Below are 15,070 nucleotides of genomic sequence, written 5' to 3' on the forward strand. Positions count from 1 at the left end.
TAAACTAAAAGGAATATTCGTTTTCATCTGCTATGTAAATAGCTAAATAGGAGTATGCAGCCATTGTGACCGAATCTACTCTTACATGCAGTTTTGTCACAGCACGTTTAAGTAAAACTTTCGCAAAACTTGATAAGGACCTTTTCGGTCTGTAATGTCGATGAGAGCCCACATTTAGCCACCAACTGCTGTTTAAGTGAATTTCAGCTGACATCACTGAATAAATATACAAAACTGGATACAGCTGTAACAGTGACACTGCCTCTGGGTGTGACTAAACAGGTCTCCATGCACACACCTCTTCACTACTTTAATACAGTGAATGTAATGCCTAACTTACAACAGATGTCAGGTTTAACTGGCAGTTATCACTGACTGGACACTTCTTATATCATTTAGAACTTAATTATTCACTATTTAAATACTGTACGCTGTTTTACATCTCACTTTATTTAAAAGTAGTAGTAACTTTGATCTTACTTTCATGCTTTAGTCTCTTGTTTCTACACCAGGACACAATTTGCTGTCCACTCCATCAGTCCAACAGTCTGGCTTCTTTTGTTTGACTTCCATGGTGCACTCTGGTTTACACAGCGGATCTGTTTTCTGGCTCCTCTGCTCACCTGACGTCCAACAACTTCAGCTATAATATAATAATGGCTTGTGCTGGTGCCGATCTCTTTCAACTGGATTAATAATACTGGAATTAAGTGCACATTTCGTGATTAAATCTGATACGAAGCAACTGAAGTCTGCAGACAGATGTTCTATTTTTACTTTCACTTCCCTTCTCTACGTGTCCTCAGTGTTTTCATTCATTTCCATGTGAGCAGGTGGTCTCTACAGGGGATTCGACAGCCCAGAGTGTTCATACTGCAGGTACTGTGCTCTGTGATATCTGATTTGGTCGGGATCCAGCACTCTGGGTCCCTCGGGGAGTCCCATCGCCTCGCCAGCCCTCAAGAAACGATCCGCTTTCAACAGAGCTGGTGGCGTGTGTGCGTACGTGCAGATGAAAACGCCACTTTGCTTGACATCCTGAATGTCCACCGGAGACAAAACTTCCCTCCCAGTTCAGAAGTGGTTCTCCGCACCTCCTGTCCTCACACCAACAAAGGACAACTGGTGTTTGCCAGCTTGTGCGGACCCTCTTCACACTTGGCTGGTTCAGACTCTCTATAGAACACATTCCAGCGAGGGTGTCGGGTCAGTGCAGGCGCTGAAGGACACGCAGCGGTCTGCAGGCTGCAGTAATTTGTTTAACCTCTGATTAGGCCCAGGAATGTCAACTATGAAGAGACACTACAGGTCCCGACAGCATCGTTTGACACTCTGGTAATCTGTCATTGCCACTAGAAAGCGAGCAAGCGAGTCACCACTCGAGACAATAGCCACTCGACTGCCTGTGCAGAGACGGAGTTTTAATGTTTGCACCATCTGGTCTGGCGGAAGAAAGCATGTCGTCTATCTGTGGGATTTATCTCATGTCTTTCTGTGCAATAAGCTTCCTTTGCATGACATACGGTGCAGCATTTGTATCAGGAGATTTAAACTGATGCTGAAGATTTTATCATGAAAGGAAGCTTTCTGAAGTTTGAGTTAAAGAAAGACGTAATGAGGCCCAAACTTTGGGACCCTGACTTTAAACCGTCTATCATCACATCATTTTGGCACAAAAAGTGCAGCCTAAACGCAGATTGAAAACATTAGTGCATCACATGCTCCTTTATTTAATCTAGCAACACAACACTGACCACATGTTACAAAAAGATGTTTAAATAAATCTGCAAATCTGGAATTTAATGAGGTAAAAGCAGAGTTATCAAAGGCACATTTCTCCAGGGTTATTATCTTAACATCAATGTTTTATGCTCAACTTCAAAACAACATCGTACTTCTGGCAGAATAAAAACAGAAAAAAGAAGAGGAGCTTTCCTCAGGAAAGCTGCTCTATGTACACACGTTAAATTATACAATTTTAGTATGCTAATAAACATGTCAATTGTAGTTTTACAAGTTCCAGGTACACTTTATCTTCTCGCCAAATGTACCTTTAGTAAATACTCCACAGTAGATTCTGTTGTTATAAGCTGGAAGTTATGAAATATGTGTTCACACGGATCATTGGAACAGATCATGGAATCATTAATTTCATGCTTCACATCCAACTCCAGCTCCATTTTTTCTCCCTCAAAGCTGCACTGATGGGAAACAGAAACAGGCTGGATTGTGAGGCTGTGTCATGTTGATGTCTGTGAAAAATATTTTGGATCTAACTTGTCTTAATGATCTGCTCTTTGTCTTAAGGTAAGAGGTTAAGATATGATAAAACTGACAGGACCGGTCTTAAAGTTGTTTTATAATGTCAGCTACAGTTACAAATATGAACTTTAACCTCATTCTTTGCGAGTCTTGTACATGTGGGACAGCTTAAAGGGATAGTTCAGATTTTTTGAAGTGGGCTTGCTTTCTCCAGTTTGGAGAAGCAGCGAGTAGCCACCAGACTCCATTGGCAAAAATAGCAATTTTACCTTACAGAACATGGGACTTACTGTTCTACCACTGCTTTGAATGGTTAGGTCCTTTGTGTTATTGTGCAACTTTGGTGAATCTGAACTAACCCATCAGAACACAAGAGTCACACAATAACACACTGAGGCAGTGGTAGAGCAGGAACTCCTGTTTTCTGCAAGGTAAAAATGATTGATACCGGTACTGATATGATATTGATACAACCTTTCTTTAAAACATCCGAACAACCCCTTTAATTTCCTCATTTACATGTGAATATGGACGGATCATGACTTGGTACTTCATCCTTACATTCAATAATATACTCCATCTCTGTGCATTTTTAAGAATAGGATCACACAGCTGTAATTGTTACACATCAGTGATTATATGTATCTGAATTAATGTCCTTGTTTTTCATATTGAGCAGAGGTAAGGTGATCACTCACAGTCCGAACCTTGGCAAGAATTGGTCGTTTCTCAGCCAATAACAAAGGCAAAATGGATCTCGGTCCAGAATCTAATCCAATAATAACCTCACATCTTGAACCCTAAAATAATCACACCCTGTCAAGACAGCTAGTGTGTAATTGCCAGCAAATACTGCAAGTGACCCTCATAAATATTACCAAACACTTGCATTACAAGGTCAACTTAAAATTGAGCATGTTTTGTATAGCAGTCCATTCTCTTCAATCTGCGTACAAATAACACATCATTAACTTTTAAATTGCATGCTGTGAACAGAGTAGGTATGGGTATCGTACCAAATATCCAGCATCGAATAGTACTGATAATCCTCCATTTATCCAGATCTAGAAAAAAATACTACGTAGCTCACAGCCAATCACTGCATCTACAACCTACACAGTCTGTGGTGTGTTGAAGTGTATTTGACAGAGTTGTCAGTTCAGCGTGATGAAATGCTATCAAAACATATTAACGTATAGTTATACTACACGCATGTGGTATCTGATGAACATAAGTACTTCAGGAATGCTTTCATTCACATGGTGATTTCAAATGACGTAGAACAAAAAAAAATATGAAATGAATTGGTATCAGTATCATTAGTATTGGTATCATAATTTTCAAAACAATGCATACACCAAAATAAGATTTGGCATGCAGGTGATACCCCACAAACACAATGCAGTTGCCATGTTAGTTCATGATGTAGCAACATTACACTTAAAACATTACATTGCAGCAACGTTACTGCAACTTTAAACCTAGAACATTAGGCTGCAGCGATGTTACAGCAACATTAACTTAAAATGTTAAGTTGTGGCAACGTAACAGCAACATGAAACTTAAAATGTTGCGCTGTGGCAACTTTACTGCAACATTTTACTTAAAATATTTGGTAGTGATAGCATTACTGCAACATTATACTTAGAACATTTCTTTGCAGGGATGTTGCTGAAACTTTACACTTAAAAGGTTAATTTGGGAAATTGGGAAAAACATACCAGCGACTTTTAAAGCAACGTGCTGATGGAGACACTTTGAAATTTCCACCCAGGAAACCGAGGTTCTTGTCTTGCATGAAATCAAAAGTCAGCGTTATCTAAAGTTGCATTTTGTTACGTGCACCATGTGACTTATGTAACATATTTATTTAAGCCCAAACCATATTTTCCTAACCCTAGCTAAGTAGTTTTGTTCCTAACCTAACCGTTTCATAACGTTAACCACGTGTTCAGCTTTGTTACCATGAAAACTTTGGCATATGCACTGCATGCAATTTGAAAGAGTAAAGTTATCTTATTTGTATGAAGATTGAAGAGTTATTAACACATAATGCAAATAGAAACTCAGTATACACTGTACAGTACAAAAAACAATTTCATCTCACTTTGGATATACAATTGGGATAACAAAAATAATACTAAAAACACAATATATAATACAATCATAATATTTATGGGCTGCATTCTGTGAGCAACATTTTAATAAAAAAGCCACGTCTCTCACTCATCTCCATATAGAGCGGTGCAGATTAGTTCTGTCCTGCAGTTTAAGAGTCAGTGCTGCTCTGTGATAGCTGCTTTCCATTCAGAAGAGTTCCAGTCCTCCATTACTTATTACAACAAAGGTCCCCAGGAAAATCATGCTTGAATTCTCATACAAGCTGAAAATGTGCACAAATTCCAGGCGTGAGACAACACACCTGAACGCATCTCTCCTTAAATAAGTTCAAGTTTGTGAGTCTGCTTGGGAACAGAAATCAGTTCAGGTGAATCGTGTCTTCTCCGTCCTCCCCCTCCCCGCGGCTGCTTCTCGGTTCACTGAGGAGAAAAAGTTACGAGGCGACGCAGCAGCACAGCAACAGCAGTTGCTCTGGGGAAGAACCAGTTTGAGTAAGAGATTCATCGGATGACCCCCATGGCCTGCGAAATGAGATGAGACAAGAGGATAAAATGGAAAGCGTCCCTCTAATGTGCTACATAGCCGTTTGGAAGTTTACAGTTTAAAGTTCAAAGGACTAGGAGAAGTCCAGGGGATGGATCATCATGGCGGTGGCTCGTAGCGAGTAGCTGGGGCCCTTGAAGTAGTGCCACTTGATACCGTTCAACTTCCCTATGTGTTGTCCTTGGGTGAAGTACATGCCGTTAAGGTTGGACGGGCCACAGGCATCAAACCACCAACCTGAAGAGAGAATAAGGACAAGGGAACATAAAATACATATATAAACAAAAAAATACGAATGACTGTTTTGTCAAGATGTTGATAAAGTCACCTCAGTTACAAGTTTTGTCCTTGGTAAAGGTTGAAAGTTTCCCATGGCCTCTCCCACAGCTCCATGGCAGTGGTTCAGACACCATTTCACTGCTATCTGCTCAATGTGTTACTGTCACTGGGTTCACTGGCATGCCAGTACCTGTTGCTGAACACATTCGGTACCTCTTTCTATTTAAAGCAAAGAGTGCATGAGCTCCAGTGTTGTGAATGGCATGGGAAACTTTTATTCTGCTCTCAAGGTGACACATTTCATCATTTCTATCTGGTATTTAGAGAAAAGGTAGCTGTACTTTGACGTACAGGGTGGTTCTTTTATAAGTTGTATTTTTAGTTTACAAGGTTCTCAATGGTTTAACATCTCCATACTTAATCAGCAATCTCTGTCTATACTTCCACCCCACTGCCTTAGGTGATAGACTGTAGCATTAAATTCACCAAGAGCTAAGATACAGAAGCAGTCCTTACTTTTGTTGAATCTTACTCAAAGTCCCTTTCTATTCAGTCTCAAATCTGATTCCTGTTATCATCTCTGTCAGTGTGTGACTGTCCTATTCTACTGGACCCATCAGCCTGATAATTCTTGTGCATCCTCGAGGATCTCTCATGCTTATGGTGATTCGCAGTTTTTTGAAAAACCTTGACAAACCCGTTTTATTGACAGCTCTGCTCTGTATTGACTGCTAGGTTAAAAACAAGGCTTACCTAGTCTGTTGCAGGCCACATTTTGGCCTTTGTCATGGCTCAACCGCTGACATCTAAACAAAAGTTTGGTCTTTTGCTTAAACCAAAACATCTGCACATTAATTACATACAAATAACAAAACGTTCTGAATAAATAATGTTTAAATTGATAAGTTGGATTTATTACATTTATTGTTTCCTTATTAGGTTAGTTGGGTGAAACCAGTATGCTCGGTTACAATGACATTACATTATCCTACGCATCTTTAAAAAATTAAACTACACAAAATCACTTAAATAAATATTTTGCATACATCTATATTAGCAAATTAGACAGCACTAAACTATACTATACAAAAAAAACTGTTTTCAAAATATTGCAAATTTCCGATGGCTGCACCTGGCATCTTGTGGTAGCATTGCAGTAGGTGCTTCACCATCTGTGGCCTGGCGAAGACCTGCACTCTACTGAGGATAGTCTTCTAGTTCTATTCTGATTTATTGTCTCTTAATGTTTTAAATATATACAACTGAATGTAAAGCACTTTTATGAGGGGTTTTGGGGCTATATAAAGGGTTGCTATGGTTACTGTTATTATTACAATTAGTATTATACAGTACAGTAATGTATGTTACAGTTAAGAAAGAACATAACATTAATTCCATCCTGGTAATCTGTCAAGTCTTCTATCTGAACTTGTCAACACACCCTCACTGATACAGTCAGATATAGAACATATGTGAGGAATGGCATGTGTCAGTCACACAGTGACAAATGGCAGCTCTTCTCCTCTCTGCTGTCAGACCTGAATACCACCACGGCCTGCAATACTGTATGACATTTCACAAGACCTGTCAGTAATCAGGAGCAATGTTTTGCCCTTGCAGCTGGCCTGCATCACACAGATGAATCTCATATCGATTGCTGTGTCGCCGTAAGACACGTACACAACCTAAGCCTGGAAACTGCTGGACACCTCCTTACATTTCCGCTGCTGCGTATAATTCTAGGATGCTGGCGCCAGTGGGAATCGAATATAAAATTGCGCTTGCTCCGCTCTTTGCAGATGGACCAAAGCTGTGAAAGGTTAAAGCTGCTGGAGTCAATATTTCAGAGTTATACATGGATTGAATGATTGTGTGTAAAATGAAAGGAGTCGCTTGTGGTGACGAATTCACTGGTAAATTATCACCTAACTCTGCAGTTTCTCTCAGCTCTATGGGGCATTTTAGCAACTTTTTGTTCATTGCTTTAATTTTAGGGCCAGGACCTTTACTGTCATGGTTCACTTTCATCCACTGATCTTGTCCACTTCTATCGGTTTCCAGCCACAGCAGCTGACTGTTTTCAGGTAATAAGCTCTAAAAAACACCATCTAGTCTGACTCATTGCGTCTACATTTTCAAAGTCCCCAGGAAACAACAAAAAAAACTCAGCAAATCGGTGCCTGGAATTCTAACAGTATGAACGTCAACAAACAGCTGTTACTACTGAAGTGGTCATTTTAATGCCAGAACTCGCCTCCCAACGTGCAAATGTTCCACCAAAACATGTTACCCGTCAGCGCTATTTTGCAGCAGCATCATCCCCGCAAGACATTTGTGACTGGTTTAAAGAAATGCAAATAAGGCAGAGTATGTTTTCCCCGTATCGCAAAATGATTATGTGTGAATGCACATTGAGGACGTATTGAGATCGAATCAGGCGAGTGCAGTATAGAAGTGAGGCTGCTGAAATGAAACTCAAAGACTGACTGACATGTGATGTGCATTGTTTTTGGGAATGTCTGTCATGACATGCAGTCTCTAGCTGTGCATGATTCAACTTTTTTCCCATGGTCTAGTGTTTTCAGCTAAAATTGCAGAAAAAAAGTAATACCAAATTGCAATACTTAAGAATTGGAATATATATCAAATTGGCATGCAAGTAGATAAGTGTATCATCCTAGCTCTACTAAATCCTGCACATTGGTCTTTTAAATGGGAAAATAGAAGCCACTTAATCACAAAAATGAGGCTGGAATTTACGCTATATAGACAGGAAATGAATGAAAAGATAGTTGACAGTACCAGTAGAAAAAAACGATAATGTCCTGTTGTGTTTGGTAATAGCGTGTCACAAAGTGCGAGTTGTGCAACCTGCTGTTTTATTTTATTGAGACAATGTTTTCCTGTCAAGCCACGCAGCAAAATACAGCAAATATGTCCTACTTGCCATCCCTCACTTGTTGATGAACCGCAGACCACACAACCGCTGTCACATACATAAACATCCAGCGTGCACAGCAGCAATCCTGTGGGATTTATGATTAGTATACGCTCTGTTTCCAGGCCAGAGATTTTTACTGACTTGTAAAAACAGTGGGGGTGTCTTCTCTTGAAAAAAGTCTCAGCCAGAGCTGTTTGTTCTCATGATAGAGGGATACCCCCTACCTCCTGCTGTCAGTGCCTTATCCCTACTGCATGTTCTGGTGCAGGGTAAATATATATGTTACAGTACGTGTGTCCACTTTATATCCTCCTCCGTGTTCTTCACACTGCGTGCTGTAGCTGTCCTCATAAATGTAGCAGAGAGGTATTTTCCTCTTGTATATTCCAGACATGATGTCAGACCTGCTCTTGTAAATGCAGGAAGTAAATCAAATGATATACTGTATATACTGTCACGAGCACTGTGCTGGGTTAGAACCAGCCTCCACTCAGGCTACACTCATAGAAATAAGGGTTCCACAAGTGTTCTTACCAAAAGGCTCGGGTTCTATCCAGAACCTTTAGCTTCTGAAGAACCGTCTTTTGAAGAAAGGGTTGGTCAAGGGTTCTTTGTGAGACTAAGGGTTCCATTAAGAGCCTAAATGACCCTTCTTCAAGTTCTTCAAGGGTTCTTGGTAGCACCCACTGGGTGGGTTCTAGATAAAACCCTTTAAATATAATAAGGGTTCTTGGTAGCACCCACTGGGTGGGTTCTAGATGAAACGTGGAAAATAAAATGATTCTCTGTAGTACCCATTGGCTGGTTTCTAGATGAAACTCATGAAATATGAACCCCCTGGGTTAGTTCTAAATTAAACCCTTGAAATATGAAAGGGTTCTATGTTGAATTATCCTGGCTGGGTTCTAGATGAAACCCTTAGAATACAAAACAGCAGTAAAAAACCTTGGAGAACTCTTTCGTCAAAGGTTCTTGGTATCATAATATAAAATAGTTCTAGGTAGAAGCCCACGGGTTGGATCTAGATGAAACCCATGGAAAATAAAAATAAAAAAGTTCTCTGTAGAACCTCCAGGTTGGGTTCTAGATAAAACCCTCAGAATATAAAAAGGTTCTTGGTAGAACTGCCTGGGTGAGATCTTGTTAGTGCCCTAAGAAGCTGGAAAGATTCTGGGTAGAACTCTGAAAGAGGGTTCTGGATGGAACCATTGCATCATTGTAGGGTTCTCCTCCAGAGACTATTATCTGGGGATCTAGGTGACAGATGAAGTTCGCAGATGGTTCTTGGTATAACCCTTTATGTTGGGTTTTAGGTAGAACTCTCTGCTCCCAGTGGAATCTTTATTAAAGGCTCTACCAGGAACGAAAAAAGGTGGAAGAACCCTTCATGGTTCTAGTTCCACCTTTATTTTTCAGAGCGCACATGTGGTCATGCCTCTCCTCTCTGGCTGAGGTGGGCAGGCCGTGAATCAAGAAGAGAAGGGGTGCTGATCAGTGATCAGATGCCAGTTCCCTTTAACCGGCTGCGTTCACAATGACCTAAGAGGTAACGCTGATCTTAAAACTGCACTTAGAAATGCTTGATTAGTACCAGGTCAGGATCGAGCTGCCATGAGGTGACAGCGAGGGTCACTGGGCTCCACTTACACAGCAGGAGAAGCAGAGTCATTTTAAATCTCTCTGACACTTGGTGCCGCGCCCAGGGACTTTTACAATGAGCTCGTTTCCAACCACATAGCAACTGGGAGGAGATGCAGAATACAGCCAAGTAGGTGCGGAAAGATGTATAAGTGGCCACGTTAGCCTATTGCATGTCTCGCAAGAGCAGGTTGTGATCATAATGACCTGAACTAATGAACGGGCAATAAACATTGTGGGGTTGGTCACAAAGCCAGACAGAGAAAATAGCTTTGGGGATGGTTACATCATGCCGTTGTTTTCTCATAAAAGCAATTCTGTATTGTATTGCTCGTGCCACATAGCCACAAATGCGTTGTTTTACCCATGATTTCTGTTGGCAATATTCACATCGTACTCCCCAAGTTAATTGCTGAGATGTAAGTGGAAGAAGACATTGATGAAAAGAAGTCTGTTGGTGCAAGAAACACGAGAACCCAGATGATCGGGCAGGTTTAATACAAACCTCCAGGCAGGATACATTTATCTATAAACTGAGGAAAATGAAGACAAATGATTAAATTGGTCTATTTTATATTAACAGTGGATGAGATGACTGTATGTAATGTTAAAGCTGTTGTCTGATGCGACAAAGAGAAAATCACTGTTCTCTCATCATCTAAACTAAATGGTTTAGATAATATGGGTAAACTGTTGGATGTAACCCCTTTGCAACCGCCAACTTTTTGCATTCCTGAGGTATTGTTTTCACAAGAATGGGTCAACATAATGGTCAAACATAATGCCTGCAGCCACGACTGCCACCAAAGACAGGAGACATAAAAAAAGGGTTTTTCAGGGTTTTTCAAAAATTGTAAATCACAGAGGTCCATCAGCAAAGCCATCAAAAAAGCCTGAAGGGTCCAGTAGTACATGAGACTAACTGTGGACAAGCTGCAGGCTTGTTGGTTGCCCACACACACAAAAGCGATCATACAAGCAGTAATAAACAAGAATCATTCATACCCCAGGAGGTAATGGTGACATATGTTTCCTGTTTTGCCATGAATGTGCGATTATCCTCACTGTAATGTACTTACCACCAGTGAGCATGAGGGCACACTTGCACATGCAGTTGTCATTGTCCATGTCCTTGGTGCTGAAGTCTGCTCCGTGGATTACTAGACTGCTCTGTCTGCCTGCAGTCCCACTGTGGCTTTTCAGGAACAGTCTGAAACACATCAGCAGGAGGAAGAGGAGGAGGAGGAGGGAGTCAGGACATGGAAACACATTAGGAGGAGGAAGGAGGGAGAGGAGTATGGCGGAGTGAGCAGTGTAAGCAATAAAGACAGCAAGAAGACATAACATGCTGCAAGAAATGTCTCCCGAGAGATATTTATTTTTTGTTGCGATTGAGTACATGTAGGACACCTGGAACAACATTAACAGGACAGAGAGAATATAAAATAAGGAGGAGAAGAAAGAGAGAGCATATGAAAGGAATACAGATGGAAAACGAGAGACTGGGAGAAGAAAGAGTGTAAGGAATGTCTGGGAATCACATTTCCATCTGCAGGGCCACAGTACGTTAATTTACACCACAACAACAGACTAAATCATTAAATACAGCTTTACACAGTAGAAGAGAAATAAGCAATCTATTTAACCTAACATCCGTCTAGTGCTGGACAGGTATTTCCCCTTGTCTTCTTGTTTTTAAATATATGGTTCTCTTTTCATGATGTTACATTTCATTCATGAAACCACACGCACGACTGCACCTCTGCTGCCGGTCTGTGTATATCTTTTGCCCAATTTGAAGGATTTTATATTGGAAAACCACGGCAGAGGGCTGCAGAAATGCAATAACTGCAGAATGCATGCTGTGCAGAATCTACAATAGACTAGTCCTCTCAGTGGCTGTTGAATGTACAACAACACAACTTTCTTTTGTTGCCCCCTGTACCAACTTTTTTTTTAGAAAATGTTGCTGGAATCTTTCAGAATGAGTGTACATTTACAAAAAGCAATAAAGTTTATCAGTTTGAACATTAAATATTTTGTCCTTGGATCACACTCAATCGAATAGATGTCTAAAAGGATTTGCAAATCATTACATTCTGTTTTTATTTACATTTCACACAGAGTCACGGCTTTTTTAGAATCGGGGTTGTACAATAAAATAATCACAAGCCATTACTCTGAACATTTATATCTCAGATTAAACTTGTGCTACAGAAACACGGATCCGGCTGTAGATGTCTGGATGTACTGAATAGCGATGCTGTAATCAACTAACAGCTGCTGAGCATCACATGGTAATTATCCATCTAATATAGTGTAAGAGATGACGAGATAGTGACTATGAGAATTTCCTGCCATCTTCTCAGTCTGAGGATTATTACAACGAAAAGCACATCTCTGGGAGTGATAAGCTGTCACTCCCAAGCTGAATTCCTTCACACACTCAGCGCTCAACACACACATCGAAAACTAATATGCAGCTTGGACGCGGATTCCTTCAGGGTGTGTCCCACGGTGAACTCACTCATGGTGTGAATGGGAATTGCCGCATGCGGATCTGACAATTCCTTCATCCTTCTGACAGCACTACCATTACCATCAGAGCGCGCCTCTCCCCGATCCGCCGCATCAAACGCTCTTTCTCTTCACGTCTTTGTTTCTCTCACGCTCGCCCAGTTTCACTTTCTCCCAGTAGAAGACACTGCACACCATGCCAACGAGGTCTCTGTTATTAAGTATGGTTCACTTTCACTGAAAGCAATTTCCTGAGTTCATTTCTGGACAACAGGGGACCATGGGCGTGTAGTGAACCTTGCACCCATTTTGGGTTTTCCGATGAGAAAGTAACAAATACAAAAACAAGACTTCATGCTTTCGGGATATGTTGAACACCTCCCGTCTTGGTGAAGCTTGTACCTCTGAGGCATCGGGCTGAACACCTCAAAGAGAGAGACTGGGCGACTCCCCAGGAAAGAAAGCCGTTTGACGTGAAAGACTTCTGTATTTGGACAGCTGTGTAAATGGCTGCAGTGCGAGTGCAGTCACAGTGGGGAATTCACAAAGCCACTAAACCAATAGGTGCAATCCTCCGATGTGAGGGTGAGTCATGTGTCTAATCAGAGGCACCAAATGACCACGGGACATGGCAAGTTTGGATAAGAACCTTCGAGTACACTAGAAGGGCTGCGTGTGTGTATAAATGTGCAGCTTCCTGTTAACAATACGTCATCTGTGACACACGCTGAAGTACTAATGTTGTCTGCAAGGCAACAGATGTCTTTGGAGATATTGTTCACACTCTTAGAAATTAATTAGTTCCAAAAGAGTTCTTCCTGAAGGGCTGAGGTTCTTCTCAGAGCCATTTGCTTCTGAAGAACCCTTTTTTTTTTTCAAGAAAGGGTTCTTTGGAAAAGGCTCTCTGACTAGGCAATCCATTAAGAAGCCTTTTCCAAAGAACTCTTTTTGAAAAAAAAAAAATCTTTCAAAGATTGTTGAGATCTTTGACGAATTCTTTCATCAAGGGTTCTTTGTACCATAATAGAGGGTTTGAGAAATATCACTTGGAATATGAAAAGGGTTCTGATAGAACCCCTTGGAATATAAAGGGGTTGTTGGTAGAACCCCATGGGTGTATTCTAGAAAAAAAACCTTGGAATAAAAAGAAATCTTTGGTAGAACCCCGTAGTTGGGATCTACATAAATTTGTTGCAATATATACTCTGAAGGGTTCTCGGTAGAACCACCTGAGTGTGTTCTAGATAAATCCCTTGGAACATAAAAAGGTTCTCAGTTGAACCCCATGAGCATATCTGAGATAAAACCCTTGGATTATAAAAAGGCTTTCGGTAGAACCCCTTGAGTTGATTCTAGACAAAAAAACCCTTGGAATATAAAAATGTTCTCGGTAGAACTGCCTGGGTGGATTCTAAATAGAGCCCTTTAAATATTAAAAGGTTCTGGATACAAGCCCTTGAGCATGTCCTAGATAAAACCCTAGTGAGTGGTTCATTATTAGAACCCTTAGAAGATTTATTACACACTTTAAAGGTTCTCTGTCCTACCGGCAACCAAAAAAGGGTTCTCCTTTGGGCGCAAGCCAAAGAGCCTTTTATGGTTCTAGCTGGCATCATTTTTTCTAAGAGTGCAGTTAAGAGGAAACTCGTATCCCAAAGCACTGCTTCACTTAAGGGAAGCATGACTTCTATCAGCTAATTCCTGATTCTAAAGTATAAAACATGCAGCGTCTAGGATGAGGTCTGCTACTGCTCTGATAAAGAACAGACTTTGCTGCACATCTACTCTCCATTTCCCAAAGCTCTTACGATATCTGTGGCGCTGACGAATCGCCAAGGCACGTCATCAAGAGGGATTTTCAGCATGACACTTTGACAGGCTGCTTTAAATACTCTGCGGCTGTGTTTACCGGGTTCACTGCATATTTACCAGACCAACAATCCCCAACTCAACTGACATCTGCAGTTTTTCCTGTCAGGAAACATTATGCACTCAAATGATAAGTGGGATAATCCAGAGTTTGGCCGAGTAATGAAGTTAAGAAGAAGAGACGTTCTTCCTGAGGCCTGTTCCTAAGAATGAGACAGAAAAAGACATAAAGATTGACAGAGAGATGGCGTCCAATAATTCATGTTAATGAAATGTATCAGGGGACAGACATCTGCTCAGCCATGCAACTGGCAGTGCATGGTAATCCGATTGTTCCTGTTAAAGCAACTTAGTAATGTGATTGGTCAAGGCTCATTAGTAACCAAAACACTGAGCTGTGAGGGGAATAATTTAGTTTTACTCAATGACACCTCTTGGGAAGGAGATTGGTGTCCTGCCATCTAATACTTCTAATACACACCGGGGATGCAGGCTTGTTTGTGATCTTTCAACATAGTTAAAAAGTCAAAGAAGCAGCAGTGCATGCCATCATTAAGGAGTCATTTCATCCAAATTGCAAAAAACACACATCTTTCACATCACATTTATCCCTGGTGGTGTCTTTTCGTGCAGATAGCTTTTAGCTTCATTTCCAAAGCTTTTGAGAGGTCTGAGGTGTCTGCTGATAACAAATACCACCCAAGTCAACTTAAACTTAAAGTTCAGTGGAGTCACTGTATCGTATTTTAAGGAGAACTGAATACAGCATTAGAGGCGGGCTCTGTTCATTTCTGTGAAAGCTGCTCAGTGGCGCATGAAGCTGAACCGGCTAACTTCCAGTTTAGCTCTCTGCTAACATGAATCGGGATAAAATGATTCAATCATGCAGCTTTTCTAGAC

The 15,070-nt window shown here is 40.9% G+C and overlaps 1 protein-coding gene across 2 annotated transcripts in view; it reads right to left on the bottom strand.

The window, feature by feature from the left end:
* Positions 1-3,165: 3,165 nt before the first annotated feature.
* The window catches only part of angpt1 (angiopoietin 1), a 93,268-nt gene continuing 81,363 nt past the window's right edge, over positions 3,166-15,070 (bottom strand). For both annotated transcript variants that reach the window (XM_084738647.1, XM_084738646.1), the window contains exons 8-9: positions 10,864-10,994; positions 3,166-5,163 (exon numbers count right to left, since the gene is read on the bottom strand). In XM_084738647.1, coding sequence (XP_084594773.1) covers positions 5,000-5,163; positions 10,864-10,994 — 295 coding nt within the window. In that variant the 3' untranslated portion in view covers positions 3,166-4,999. The remainder of the gene's footprint in view (positions 5,164-10,863; positions 10,995-15,070) is intronic.

This window comes from Lutjanus erythropterus, chromosome 16 (assembly GCF_056507025.1).
Source record: "Lutjanus erythropterus isolate fLutEry1 chromosome 16, fLutEry1.hap2, whole genome shotgun sequence".
NCBI lineage: Eukaryota > Metazoa > Chordata > Actinopteri > Lutjaniformes > Lutjanidae > Lutjanus > Lutjanus erythropterus.